Source organism: Rhinatrema bivittatum, chromosome 2, assembly GCF_901001135.1.
Source record: "Rhinatrema bivittatum chromosome 2, aRhiBiv1.1, whole genome shotgun sequence".
Classification (NCBI taxonomy): Eukaryota; Metazoa; Chordata; class Amphibia; order Gymnophiona; family Rhinatrematidae; genus Rhinatrema; species Rhinatrema bivittatum.
Window position 1 is genome coordinate 424,506,304 of NC_042616.1, and position 15,020 is coordinate 424,521,323.

Below are 15,020 nucleotides of genomic sequence, written 5' to 3' on the forward strand. Positions count from 1 at the left end.
AGGGCTTCGAGGCTGCCGATGGAATCGGTGCCGGTCTTGGAATCGATGGAGCCAAGGGATAAATCGGTGGAGAGGTATGCGAAGGCACCGATGGGACTACTCCGGACGGGGGAATCCGAAACGGTGTTTCTCCTGCCGATGAGAATCCTGCCGGAGACGATGGTGTAGTCGGTGCTACTGGAATCACCGATGGAAGGGCCCGCATGAGTGCCTCCATACGATTCAGTAGCGGTGCCAGCGCTTCCACTAGAGGCTCGGTGGTCGGTTCCCTCCTCGGTGGCGGAGTCGGTGCCGAGGTCGGTGCCTGAGGTGGTGCCAGAATCGGTGCCGGAGACGGTGCCGGTGGAGGCTGGAACCTTTGCATCGCTTTCTCGATGGCCTCCTGGACCAGCCGGTCCAGTTCTGCCCGGAGACCAGGGGTAACGATACCCGGCTCGACGGGAGAGGGAGGCTGAGGCAGAGCCGGAGGGACCACCGTAACCGGTGGGATCACGGCTCCCACACCCCGAGAGGGTGAGGGTTTCCTCGATGCCTGCGAACGAGACGTGGACGGTGCCAGGTCTGACCGAGGCTTTTTTGTCGGTGGCTCGGCCTGTTCAGAGGTCGATGGCTGTGGATCCTCGACGGGCCGAGACTTGTGCCGCCGATGGCGATGCTTGTCCTTCCGATCTCCTCGCCCATCCGGGGAGGGGACAGGAGTCGACGGCCGAGAAGTCATCGGTGGTGGACGGTCACCGGAGGGTTGACGGTGGTGGTACAACTTCGACGGTGCCGGTTCCGATGACGTCGATGCTATCGATGGTGTTGGGGTGGGTGCATGGAAGAGGAGCCCCATCTTCTCCATCCTGGCTTTACGACCCTTAGGTGTCATTAGGGCACATTTAGTGCAAGTCAGGACATCATGCTCACTTCCCAAACACAGAACACAGACCCTATGGGGGTCTGTGATGGACATAGTCCGGGTGCAATCCAGACAACGACGGAACCCCCGTCGCCATGGCCTAGGGCCAAATTTAGCCGCGGGATCGGTAAGTGCCAACAGGCCTCAAGGGCCAAAATCGACGGCAGTCGATGAAAATCGGCAAAAAACTTACCGGATTCCGCGAAGGTGACAAAAATTTGTCGAAGGGAGACCCCTGAGGGGCAAATTTTCTTCGGAAAGAAAAAACCGAATTCCTGTCAGGAACGTGGTAAGAGAGCTCCTTTCACCGCGTGGCAGCTGCTGCGCGGAAAAAAGAAGACTGGAGGGAGACCCCTGCTGGCTGCAGGGTCAGTGCCTTGCTGGGCATGCCCAGTAGGGGCCAGTCAAAGTTCTGTTTAAACTTTGACAGAAGTTTTCCGTGGTGGGCTCCATCCTCGATGTCACCCATTTGTGAGGACAACCATCCTGCTTGTCCTGTGAGAAATAAGGACCTTCAGTTACCTGAAAGGTTTTAATTATGTACAATCAACAAACAGTTTCCGTTCGAAAGAAATTAGTAGAACTAGGGGTCATGAAATGAAACTCCAGGAAGGATGGCGCAGAACCGTCAGGAAATATTTCTTCACGGAGAGGGTGATGACAAAAATAGTAAAAGAATTCTAAGAGGCATGGGATAAACACTGTGGATACCTAAAGGCTAGGGGATGGAAATGAAGAAAAACATGCATGGGGGTATCTTGCTGGTGTAGCGGTTACTACCCTTAACCAATATGCCTTTATACTTTTGATGCAACTCCCATCAAAAGAATAAAGGTTTATTGCTCTCTGTTTCAACTGCAAGAGATAACAGGGAATTAGACAGACAGCAATAAACATGGGCCTGGTCTTTTACAGTCCAAGAAACTAATAAGTATGGGGGTGACCTGTACAGCACGGCAGATACTACCATAAGCTTGCTGGGCAGACTGGATAGACCTTTTGAATTTTTTCTGCCATCGTTTCTATGTTAACGTTCAGCCTATTGTGCTGCCAAACCTGGCACAGCCAATCTAAGAGTTCTTCCCCTTTTTGGGCGAGATAGAAATGCCACAAACTCCTACTGGAACCACCAGCCAGCTCTGTCACAGGATTCATTCCAAAGAGAGAATGAAGCACTCTCCAAACTGGGTGTGCAGTAAAAATGCCATAACCAGCACAGATCTTAGAGAAGACCTTCAACGAACTCCACCTTAGAATTTCCTTTGGGATTAATTTTCTGAACACTGATCCACACTGGAAGGAAGATCCATAGGAATTGCCAATTGCCCGAGCATTAAAAATAGCTGCCAGCCCTCTAATCCTTAATAGGAGAGCCTGAAAATAAATAAATAAATAAATAAATTTATTTTATTTATGTATTTAAAAACTTTTATATACCGGTATTAGTATGCATACATCATACCGGTTTACAATGTAACTTTAAAGGTAGAAATTACAATGAACAGGGAGGGCGAACAAGGAGGAGTATACAAAGAGCAGGAGGTGGAGGAATTAAAGCAATAAATAAAAACTGCAACGGACTATTTACAGGAATATACAAGGCGTAGGCAAGATCTTGCAGAAGTCGGTGTACTTAATCAGGGTAGGCTTGTCGGAAGAGCCATGTTTTTAAGTTTTTTTCTGAACTTGGCGTAACATGGCTCTAGCCCTGAGAGTGGTAGGGAGGGTGTTCCATTGTTTAGGGCCTGCAATGGATAGTGCACGGTCCCTAGTAGAGGAGAGGTGGGCTTTTTTCAAAGGGGGAATGGAGAGGGTGCCTTTGTTGACAGTGCGAGTGGGTCGTTCAGTGCGTATAGGACGAAAGGGTTCATCCAACCAATTGGAATTGTGCGAGTGGATGGACTTGTGCACTATGGTTAGAATTTTGAAGAGAATTCGGGATGCGATGGGGAGCCAGTGGAGTTCTTTGAGTATTGGGGGTAATGTGATCAGCTTTCCTTGAGTTGGTGATGACCCTGGCGATGGCATTCTGGAGCATTTGTAAGGGCTTGGTGGTGGAGGAGGGTAGGCCAAGGAAGAGGGCATTACAGTAGTCCAGCTTTGAGGAAAGGGTGGCTTGGACGACGGTGCGGAAGTCATGATAGTGGAGGAGGGGTCTGAGTTTCTTCAGGATGTGAAGCTTGAAGAAACCTTCTTTGAGGATGGAGTTGATCTGTTTTTTGAGATTGAGTTGTTGATCTATGATAACCCCAAGGTCTCTTACTGTGGGTTGGGGTGTTATGACGTTGAAAGCTGGATCGTTGGAGATCGGTGGTTTGGGAGGGAGGTGAGGAGAGATAAGGAGCAGCTCTGTTTTGGAGGAGTTTAGAGCGAGGTGGATGTTGGTGAGGAAGTCATTGATGTTGGCAAGACATGTGTTCCAGAAGGCAAGGGCATCTGAGAGAGAGTTGTGAATGGGAATGACGATTTGAACGTCATCTGCATAGAGGTAGAATTTGAGGCCGAGGTCTGTGAGGAGCTGACATAGAGGTGTGAGATAAATGTTGAAAAGGGTGGAGGAGAGGGAGGAGCCTTGTGGGACACCTTGAGACAAGGGATAGAGTGTGGAGTTGGCGTTTCCTATCTTGACGGAGAACTTTCTGTTAGATAAGTAGGATTTAAACCATAGTAGGGCTAGGCCTGAGATGCCTATTTCGGATAGCCGGTTGATGAGGAGGTTATGGTTGATGGTATCAAAGGCAGCTGAGATGTCGAGTAGGGCGAGGAGGTAACAGTTGCCTCGGTCCATGCCTATGAGTAAGTGGTCCGTGAGGGAGAGCAGGAGGGTTTCTGTATTGAGGTATTTACGGAAGCCGTATTGGGCTGGATGCAGAATGTTGTTGCTTTCTAGATATTCTGTAAGTTGGATGTTTACAATCTTTTCCATAATTTTGGATAGGAAGGGCAGGTTAGAGATAGGGCGGAAGTTAGCGGGGGTCTTTAGGGTCTAGTGTTGGTTTTTTTAGGAGGGGCTTGACAATAGCTTGTTTAAGAGCATCTGGGACAGAGCCTGAAGAGAGGGAGGAGTTTATGATGTCTGCGATGGGTTTGGATATAGTGTTCGGGATGGAGAGGAGGGATTTTGTGGGAATGGTGTCTGAAGGGTGGGAAGCTGGTTTAAGTTTTCTGAGAATAGATTCCACTTCTTTAGCGGAAGTCAGGTCAAGGGTTTGGAGGGTGGGTGAAGTGGGGGAAGGTTGGAGGGAGGGGGAAGGGGAGGTGGATGGAGAAGGGTGTTGAAATCTGCGGAGGATGTTGGTGATTTTTGTGAGGAAATACTGGGCGATTTCTTCGCTCTTAGTGGAGGCATCATTCTCAGGGATAGTGGGCTGAGAGGATTTGGTGAGGTTGGCAACATAATTGAAAAGGGCTTTCGGGTTGTACATGTATTGGTGGATCTTAGCTGAAAAGTAGTCTCTTTTTGTTTTGAGGGTGGTTATTCTATATTGGTGAAGGGTAGTTTTGAAACTTGAGGCGAGTTGGGGTGAGGGGGCTTTACGCCAGTTTCTCTCACGCTGCCTGAGGGTATTTTTTAGGGATCTTAGTTCAGTCGTGTACCAGGGTTGATGATTTTTTGTGGGTTGGGTAATGTTACGTCTGGAGATGGGGCATAGTTTGTCAGCAATTTCAAGAGTCATGCTGAGCCAGGATTTGATGGCAGTCTCTGGACTGGAGCAGTCAAGGCTAGTGGATGTGTTGGAAATGGCAAGAGCCAGTTCATCTCCAGAGCAGGGTTTCCTGAAGGTGAAGGTGGTGGTGTTTGAGGGAGTGGGGGGTAGTAGGGAAGTTAAGGGGGAGGAGGGCTTTTATGAGGAAGTGGTCGGACCAAGGTACAGGGGAGCAGGTGGGGGGGTGGGATGGAAGGAAGCAGTGGTTGATGAATATAAGGTCAAGGGAGTGACCAGCTTGGTGCGTGGGGGAGGCAACAATTTGTCTAAGGCCTAGAGCTTGGAGTGCAGTAAGGAATGCCTCACAAGAAGGGGTAAGGGGGGTGGCATCGACATGGAGGTTGAAGTCTCCTAGTATGATGGAAGGGATTTCAATGTTTATGTTGGCAGATAAGAATTCAATTAAGGGGGAGGGGTCCCGTTCGATGGATCCAGGAGGGGCATAAATGAGACAGATTTGCAGTGAGGGGGCTTTGAAGAGGCCAATTTCTAGCTTGGAGGGTGATGTGGTGTGGGAGAGTTTGAGATTAAGGTGTTTCTTGAAGGCTAGGAGGATGCCACCTCCTCTTTTCTTGGGTCTTGGAATGGATAGGAATTCGTAGGATTGTGTAGGTAGCTGGTTCAGGAGGACAATGTCTGTTTCTTTGAGCCACGTTTCCGTGATGGCACAGATGTCTGGCTTGGTGTCAGTGAGGAGGTCATTTAGGATGGGGGTTTTTTTGGAGAGTGATTGGGCGTTGAACAGAATGATGGAGAGGGTAGTGAGTCCAAGGAATTGGTTGAGAGGGGTAGTGAGGATAGGGAGGAGGGATTTGTAGGGGGGGGTGGGACGGGGGGGATGGGAATGGGGGAATCTGTTGTGGGGGAGGTGGATGCGGTTGATGTGTTGTGTGGTCATAGTGGGTGAGTAGGCAAAGGAGGAGGGAGGGAGAGGGGGTAGGTAAAAAGGAAACTGAGAGGATATAGGGTAGTACAAGGCGGGGATTAAGGTATCAAGGAGTTAAACTGAGAGAAGGGCACTGAGGAAAGGGCACAAAGCTGATTAGGTAGGGTAAGAGGTGTAAATAGTGTACCATGCAGGTTATACAATGCAGGTCAGACAATGCAGGTTATACAGCTTAGATAACATGCACAAATAACAGAATAGAGCAATTTAAGGTGTTAGGGGGAGTAGTCCAGTGGCTGGGAGGCAGGCTCATGAGCACCTGTGAGAGGTGGGATAGGCACTTTGAGGAGGTGCCCACTCACTCGGAGGTCCTGGAGCTGGATGATAGATAGATAAACTAAGTGGGGAACCTAGTTAACCCTGCACATAGGAAATCAAGGGCCACCATTATTCCTACGAAATAGCCGGACCACATTCAGTCCTCCCCCTTGGCCACAGATACTTTGCTCTGGGCTGGTTGGATCAAGATGAACTCATCCACCAGGGAGTCCACAGCCTGCTCCTCCAAATTGTCCTCCTCTTCAGTGGAACTGCACAAACACCCTCCGGATCTATTCAGACTTTTTTTTCTTTTATGTCAGTTTTTGTTTTTTTTTTTGGCGGGCCAACTTTGTAACTGGCTGCGAGGACGCAGATGCTTCCTTCTCGCTGCCTTCCTGGCATGAGAAGCACAAACAATGAAGAACAATCTAGGGAATCCCAGAATACTCTCTTAAGAGGGATTTCCTCCTCTTCAGAGGCTTTCTGCACTCTTCTGAGACTTTTGACAGCCAGGGATAAAAGAGGAGGAGAATCTCTCACCTCCCCTGAAGCTCCTCTCGCTGCCGCCAAAATGACTGCCATTCCCACACTCACCAGGAACAGGTCCTGTGGCTGTCTGCAACGCTTCCCGAACTTTGCAGCAGAATCCCCAAGCCAACCCTACCAGAAATGTCATCTCCCCCGGAAAAGCAGAGACTGCACTAATGATCACGCAGCACACCACAAGTTGTACAGCTCTGAAGAAAGCCCTTCAGTGCCATTAGCCACGAGTGTTGCGAGTCGCACTGCGGTGTGACTGCCAGAATCCCCCAGCCACTGCCTGAAACTGCCATGCCGAATCTGGGAGAAGCCACGAGAGCCTAGATCCCTGCAGACACAGCCCTTGTTTTACAAAAAAAAAAAAAAAGAAAGAAGAAAAGAAGCTTTACTGTACTGCCCCTGACAAATAAGAAAAGGAATACTTCCCTGAACAGTGGCAGAGCTGGCTGCTGGATCCACAGGGCTCAGAAGGGGAAGGAGGGAACTGGACCACCAGTTGTCCTGACCCCTAGAATCTCCAGGTACCCTGTAGAGAAGACAGCTGGATCCTTAGGGCTCCCAGGTTCCAGGGGAGGAGGAGGGATCACTTTGAGCTATCAACGCACTCAACGCACAATAAAGCTCTGAAATTTGTTGCCAGAGGATGTGGTTAGTGCAGTTAGTGCCATACAGTTCTAATCCAGGGGAATTTCATCCTCAAGAGAGGCAGGATTGGCGTCATCATCCATGCTGTCTGGATCTCCATCTAGAGGACCCGCTGCCGCTTTAGTACTCCGGCGCCCAACAAACAATCCAGGCAAGCTTTTCCCCTTGCGCATCTGCTCTAGGAGCATGGAAAGGGCCGAGGACTGCGGCTGAAGAAAAAAAAAAAAAAAAGACTGCAAGCCCTGGAAAAAATTCTACCCATTAAAAAGTAGAAGCATCCAGACCAGGAGGGACCCGAGACGTACTCACTGAGCTACCTTCCCCTGCTGAGGAACCAGTTAGGGGAGTACCAGAATCAGGCACCCCACTTGAATCATCTTTATCCAGATCCACAACCGGCTGGGAAGAGCCAGGCTTAGTGAAATCATAGGAAGACAACTCACCCTGAGCCTCCAAACAGCACTGGCACAAATCAGCAGGCACTCCTTGCTGAAATCCCCTCCTTCTGACATTCGTCCTGTCTCGCAGAAACCTTTTTTTTCTCATTAACGGTTTCAACCGTCAACTTCAAGTGTTGCATACACTCATATCTATTGTTCAATGTTTTTATTGACTTTTATTAAGTTAATGTTCTGATTCAATCTCTGTCACACTGTTATGAATTTAAATGTAACTGGTTTGTTATAATGTAAACCGGAGTGAAGGCTATGTCAGCTGTACCTCGGTATATAAACAAATGCTAAATAAATAAATAAATGCCCATATATAACAAGCAGTGCAAAGAGAAAGACTCTTAGGCTTCTTAGGCACAGGCGTCATGATGGCTAACAATGCACTGAGCAGTGGCCAAAGGCATGCATCTAGCTGTTGGGTTTTTTTTTAGTTAGGTGCTCATCTAGGCATCTAGAAATTGTGTGTCCAACACTTAGGTGCACCCACCTAGGCAGCCAAACATTAAGCGCTCAAAAAAACTTAAGTGCACAGTACCACTTGTGTGCACAGGTAAGCAAGTGCCCACTATGCATTGCTTAACATGGGTGCACAGACTACAAGGCTCCACTGCCAGTTCTGATTTCCCAGACTTTGAAAATTGCTTGGAGTTCCTGAGGCAGATTCAGTATCTGAGCCAAAGAGAAATCCCATTTTGGTTTCCTTGTGTAAAGCCTCTTTTTTCCCCGCCCTGTGATGGAGGCCATTCAAGAATTAATTGATCTTGTGTGGGGCGCCCAGAGGCTATTTTTAAAGGAGATCGGATTTTGGAAGATCTGTACCCTCTGGATCCAGTGGCAAGAGCGCCCTTCTGTTTTTTCCCCAAAGTGGAAATACACTTGTGTGTGCAGTCTCTAAGCGGATCACTATTCCTATGGAAGTAGAGGCAGCTTTAAAGGATGCTCATACTAAAAAGATTGAGACTATCCTTAAGCAAGCATTTGAAGCAGTGGCAATTACCTTGCAGATCACTTCTTGTTGTTCCTTGGTGGCTCACTCTTGTTTGCTTCTCTCTCAGGAGGTTGATGAGCCTGGGGTAAAACTCCAGGGCAGTTGTGGAACCAGCTGTTGCCTTCTTGGCAGAGGCGAGCTGTGATTTGGTCTGCTTCAGCCAGAGGGGTGGCTTCGATAGTAGCAGCCAGGTGTCAGTTATGGTTGAGAAATTGGTTGGTTGATGCGACCTAAGGCTAACCTTACCAAATTGCCTCTTAACGGATTTTGGCTGCGAGTTGGGGCGAATCTCTGGTTCCCCGTTTGCTGGAGGATAAGAAATAGGGGCAGCTTTCCCTTCACATGAGAGGTCTTGCTAGAGGATTCAAGCATTTTTGACCCTGTAGAGGAGCGACCTTCAGATACTTGACCCTTCAGTGGGTCGCACTCCTTTTGTCCCTGATAACCCAGAAGAGGTGCAGGCTCGGGTAGTGGAACCTACCGAACCTCCCAATGAAGGTTTGCTGACCCACCCCTGAGAACAGGAGATAGCAGGACGCCTTTCTCTCTTTAATCTGAGGTGGGTCAAAATCACATTGGATCAGTGGGTCCTGGAGGTGATATGAGAAGAATATGCATTGGGGTTTCACAGTGTTTCTTGGGACGTGTTCATGGTGTCTCCCTGCCACTCACCACAAAAAAAAAAAAAAAACCAGGCAGTGGAAACTGCATTGGCAAGGCTCCTCAGTATAAGGGCTGTGATCTCAGTGCACATGTCTCAAGAAAATACGGGGTGATTTTCTATTTTGTGCCAAAGAAGGAGGACTCCTTTCGCCCCATCCTGGACTTCAAAGGCATCAATTGTCATCTGCGAATGAAGCATTTTCTCATGAAGACATTGCGGAGAATACTGGAAGGCTGATGTAACTGCAGGGGTGTACATACTTGACATTGGTTTACTCCATCTCCATCTGCTGGTAGGAATGCATAACCCACTTGTTCTGGATTCATCTGACTGGACGCTAAGAAATACAATATTACTTGCTCCGGGAAAACATACTCCTTTCTACAATGGTATCATTTTCATACTATTATACTTCCAGTGCTTGAGATTGTCTTATACAGTCTACTAGGATATTAAGAAATAACTGATCTTTCTTATATTGTATTTGTTCATATACCCATAGCAACTGTATGATGTTCCCTACTGTTATGTTGGAGTCAAGATTGAAGGCAGTTTATCAATATATAAGCTGTGATATTAACATATTAAAAAAAACAGCAAGCATAATACAAGCATAAAAAGAATTGCCACCTAAATATTTCAATTCTTGCAAATTCACTCCGCTACACTTACACTATGCTATCTTTTGCTTTACTTAAGAGAGAACCTAAAAAAGGCAAATTTCATTTTTGGATTTTAACATCATGTTCAGAACATCTCCCAGTTGAAATAGCTTAGCAGGTGAATTTTAAAAGGAGTTAGATGTGTACATTTAACATTATTGTAGCAATTTTCAAAACCCATTTACCCCATTGAATGCACCTAACATGGATAAGACCTAGTGACAATCTAATGGCGCATACTGTAGCAATTTTCAAACATCCACTTACATAGGTAAAGTGCATTTACTTGTGTAAAACCTAGTTTTAAGCGTAAGAATGCTTTTGCAAATCAGGCCCTTAAATGAAATGAAAATTGGTTCTTACCTGCTAATTTTCGTTCCTGTAATATCACAGATCAGTCCAGAGAAGTGGGTTGTGTATGGGTATGTTCAGGAACATAACGATTTGTACTGTAAGTCAGACTCAACCAGACTATCAAAGCTCATTAAGTTGGAGAATGACCACTTCGAAGTTAATAGCTCAGCCTCAATAAAAATTAAATGTGTAAGGTGACAGAATAATCCTCTTTACACACATACTGGCACTATCATTTGCCAAATAATAAAGTAATAGCTTCAGTTAAATCATTCTTAAAAGAAAAACGGACAACAAATTTTAAAAAGCTTTCTGCAGCAAAAAAAAAAAAAGAAAAGAAAAGTCAAGTTGTAGGTCAAAGGAAACCAAATGTTATCCTTACGTACAACCTTCAGCTTGGGAGTCTCCAACTGTATGGTTGTACTGTCCATTTGTCCACAGAGAAAGCACAGTTGTTTACCTGCAACAGGTATTATAGGTGGCCAGCAAGACAAACAGGCACACAATCGCTCTCCTCCCTGGAAAGTTAGTTCAGCTAGATATTAAACTGAGGTAGGCTCGCACTGTGGCACTGGCAAGGAAGAGGCATGCTTGCTCAAGAAACTTCTAATTTAAACCTGAGCTGGGAAAGCGTTGTGCCCGATTCTGTCTCATTGTATAAAGCCACCCAATTGTGTGGCTGTTTGTCCTGTCTATGGAGAACACTTGTTACAGGTAAACAACTTTGCTTAACTGCCCTACACGACACGTAAATAGAGATGTCATAGGAAGAGGTCATGTGACTTGCCTCCATCTGCTGGGAAAGATAAACCCAGTCATGCTAGACTAATATAGCAGGATGTGAAAAATGCACAGCTCAAATTGTTCTATTTTTGCTAAATAGGCCTGCCTTTGTACATAAAAGAACTGGACCATTAATTTCTATTGTGTCTCTCAAAACATTACTTGCCATGTTATTTGTCTACAAAGGCTAATAATCTTATCTACATTTAAATGTAATTGAGGCTTTCATGTCCACTTTTGCCAGATGGTATTATAATCTAAATTTTTCTCTAATAAAAACTAAGGAGATTTTATGCCTACTTGGACATTCAGTATTACATAATTCTGTAAATAATTCTCATTTTGAAGCAATAACAGTTTGCATATCCAAAGAATAAATAAAATGCCGAATTTGGAGATATCAAAAAAAAAAAAAATCAGTAATTGTCATACCAAAATCTTTGAACTTTGGTGACCTCAATTACTCCACCGTGACCATCCATGAGTTGCACTGCCATACACATTTTTAAGGATTCTATACAAAGCCTTTCAGATAGGATGCCATGATTACAATAGGGTCACACTCTCCAAGGAGAGGGATGGGAAAACAAGAATATAGGTTCCTGCGACTCACTCCAACCCCAAAGTCAGCAACTTACCCTGGCCATGGCCACAGCCCCTCGCTCTGTAAAGGTGTTGTCATTTAGGTTGATTACCCTCAGCAGTGAGTTGGCACTGAAAGACTCAGCCAGTGCACTGATGCCAGCATGATTAATACCATTCTGTGGCATGTGCACTTCCTCTAGTGTTCCAATTATCTAATTTGGGGCAGAAGAGAAAACACAGGCAATGTGATGTTAACATCTATATAGTGCACCAAAACTCAAAACGCAGATTGTGTCCTGTTACAAGTTTAGATATCCTAAGGGGCGGATTTTAAAAGCCCTGCTCGTGTAAATCCGCCCGGATTTATGCGAGCAGGGCCTTGCGCGCCGGCGCGCCTATTTTCCATAGGCCTGCCGGTGCGCGCAGAGCCCCGGGGTTTTTTGTCAAGGGCGTGTCGTGGGCGGGGCCGATCGACGCGGCGTTTTGGGGCGGGATGCGGCGTTTTGGGGGCGGGCCCGGGGGCGTGGCCGTGCCCTCCGGAACCGTCCCCGGGTTGCGTCTCGGCGCGCCAGCGGCCCGCTGGCGTGCAGGGATTTACTTCTCCCTCCGGGAAGCGTAAATCCCCGGACAAAGGTGGGGAGGGGGGGTTTAGATAGGGCCGGGGGGGTGGGTTAGGTAGAGGAAGGGAGGGGAAGGGCGAAAGAGAGTTCCCTCCGAGGCCGCTCCAATTTCGGAGCGGCCTTGGAGGGAATGGAGGCAGGCTGCGCGGCTCGGCGCGCGCCGGCTGCCCAAAATCGGCAGCCTTGCGCGCGCCGAGCCTGGATTTTAGCGGCTACGCGCGTATCTACTAAAATCCAGCATACTTTTGTTTGCGACTGGTGTGCCAACAAAAGTACGCGAATGCGCATTTTTTAAAAATCTACCCCTAAATGTTTAACCACCTTTTTGAGAAACCTTTTGGAGTCAATAGCTGTATCACTCTACTATATAATTCCATTGTATTACTGTACCATGCTTTCAGAAGCTTGGCAGGAAAAGCATGTAATTAAATAAATTATTGTAGATTGTATTATGTCCAAGAAAAAAACAATTATTTCAAAGTTAAAAAAAAACATGGCAAAACCTAACACAGCAGCTCTATTATGCCACAGACAGGACCCACTGGGTATATCTGTTCTGACAGTGTAACAGACCAGGACCAACTCCAGAGTCTGGATGCTCTAGCATCTTCTGAGTTGCCTGTAACCAGCCACAATGCTACTCCTTCCCTCCAGTTTTTGTTCTGCTCTAGAAGTGCTGGTCACACCTTTTGTTTTCTTTACTTTTTCCTTTGTTTTTTGTTGGCTGTATTCTTTCTGCAGCTGCAGAAGCAAGACAGCAAGAGATGGGGTTCTTACAAACATTCTGATGCCGTCAAATCAGCTCAGCTGCAGAGGTCAATGCTGGCTGGGACACTGCCTTCATTGGAAGTAATCCCACAAGACTCGGAGGATCTTCAGCTATAAGAACCACAGGAAGGTAGATTGAACCATAGCTCAGCACAGGTCTACTATGCTAAGATAACAAGAGCTGAAGCTCAAGATCCACTTGGCAAAAAGGTCCCCAAGAACCTGTAAAAATCTCTACAGCAGTGGTTCTCAACCCTGTCCTGGGGACCCCCCCCCCCCCCAGCCAGTCGGGTTTTCAGGATATCCACAATAAATATGCATGAGAGAAAATTTGCATACACTGCCTCCATAACATGCAAATTTTCTCTCATGCATATTTATTGTGGATATCCTGAAAACCCGACTGGCTGGGGGGGGTCCCCAGGACAGGGTTGAGAACCACTGCTCTACAGGAAGATTTTTTTTTTTTTTAATTTTAAGGCTTGACACAGGCACTTGGAGCTATCATTCATTCCTCAGGGACTGCGGAAGCCCTTCTAAGCCCTGTGGGGCTCTGGGACCAGGAAGATTACTACCCTCAACTCCAGCAGGTTTTATGAGCAAAGATTTTTTTTCCTCCCTGCCTCTCCCTTCCTCTGGACTCCACTCTCTTCTTGACACTCCTGACCTACCCATATATTTACCTCTCTTTTGTCTTTCGCACCCATGTAGTGCTGATCGGCCCCTTCCATGTTTCATTCTCTCCCCAACTACATCCTCTCTAATCTTTCAGAACCAAACTTAAACACAAGAAAGATAGATAGAACACTGCACTCAATCACTCTCTCACCATGGACCAAGAAAAAGGTATGCAAAAGATGTACAAGACAAGCCACTCAGATGCATTTTTACCTCTGTTCAACCATATACATGCATAAAACTAGAGTCTATGCAAGTAAATCCTTTTGAAAATGACCCTCAATGCTGTTTCTTGAATCTTTGTTGTTACTGCAACTGGAAAATATTTATGTACCTAAACTTTCTTTTTAGCCTGCTTTCTAAATGAAAAGGTTAATCACATCATTATAGTTTATTTGGTGTCCTAGCCTCATCAAATTTTCAGGACATGTTCAGGCAGGACATGAAAGATCTGATAGGGCTGGTTTTATTTTTTTTTCCAGATCCACACATATGCATGGACTATGAACGCACCTACGCATGCATCCCAAAAGGTAGACTCCTTTAACTCTGGGTGGATCTTCTTATTTTTATTGAATTTTCACCCAGCAAGTTTCTTCTCACTACTTTGGGCTTCCAGTTCAAATCAGAACCACTCTCATGGCTCTTTATGCTCAATTTCCCCAGGCTTTTCCCCTATTTTTTTTTTTCAAGCCTCATCTTGAAACCATTGCAATGATGGTCCTCAGCCAGGGGCCACAGACTGTAACTTCCTCCGGAACCAAGTACACATGCACCCCGAGTCTGGCCAGCAGGTATCGTCATTGACCTATGGCTGAGATTCCCTCCTTCAAGGACTGTAAAAGCTGCCTCTACAGCATCCCCAGCTGATAACAGAAGACCTGACCCAAGAATTAAACCCAGATCTTCTGCACAACAGGGCCACTGGGCCACCAGGTCAGCCCTGTATGTAAAACTTTAAAACCTCTCAGTATATAAAGTGAAACATGCTTGAAAAAGGGTCCCACTTACTACCTGTGTATTGGTAGGAAATGTGCTGCATTAATCCTGGCTGATCATGCTAAAAAACCTGAGGCATTTGTCAAAAAATAAATAAAGATACCATACAAAGCCTGCTTCTTGATTATAACTGGGGGGGGGGGGGGGTGCAGGGGGAGAGGGGCAGAAACTTACCCTGAATGCTTCAGCCAGTGCTATGGTGCCATCATTCTCCAGACGGTTTCTCCCAGCCACAAAAACTTTCAGAGTCAGTGGCCTGCCATGGGCACTAGACTTCTTGTAGCATTCTGTCAAGGAATCCGCCAGGATCTAACCAATCGCCCAAGACAGCCCAAAAAGTTAGAAAGCGACAAAAAACGTATTACCTACATAATCCAGTTACTTCAATATAAAAGTAATCATTCACTGTGCTTAGATATACTGGGCTCCCAAGAAAGGGACAAGGGAGAATAAAACAAATGCCCCAC

The 15,020-nt window shown here is 46.5% G+C and overlaps 1 protein-coding gene across 1 annotated transcript in view; it reads right to left on the reverse strand.

Annotated features, from left to right (window-relative positions):
* RANGAP1 (Ran GTPase activating protein 1) overlaps positions 1-15,020 on the reverse strand; it is a 317,592-nt gene that overhangs the window by 265,744 nt on the left and 36,828 nt on the right. Inside the window, exons 6-7 of the mRNA XM_029590239.1 lie at positions 14,728-14,862; positions 11,542-11,700 (exon numbers count right to left, since the gene is read on the reverse strand). Of these exons, the coding sequence (XP_029446099.1) occupies positions 11,542-11,700; positions 14,728-14,862 (294 nt within the window). The remainder of the gene's footprint in view (positions 1-11,541; positions 11,701-14,727; positions 14,863-15,020) is intronic.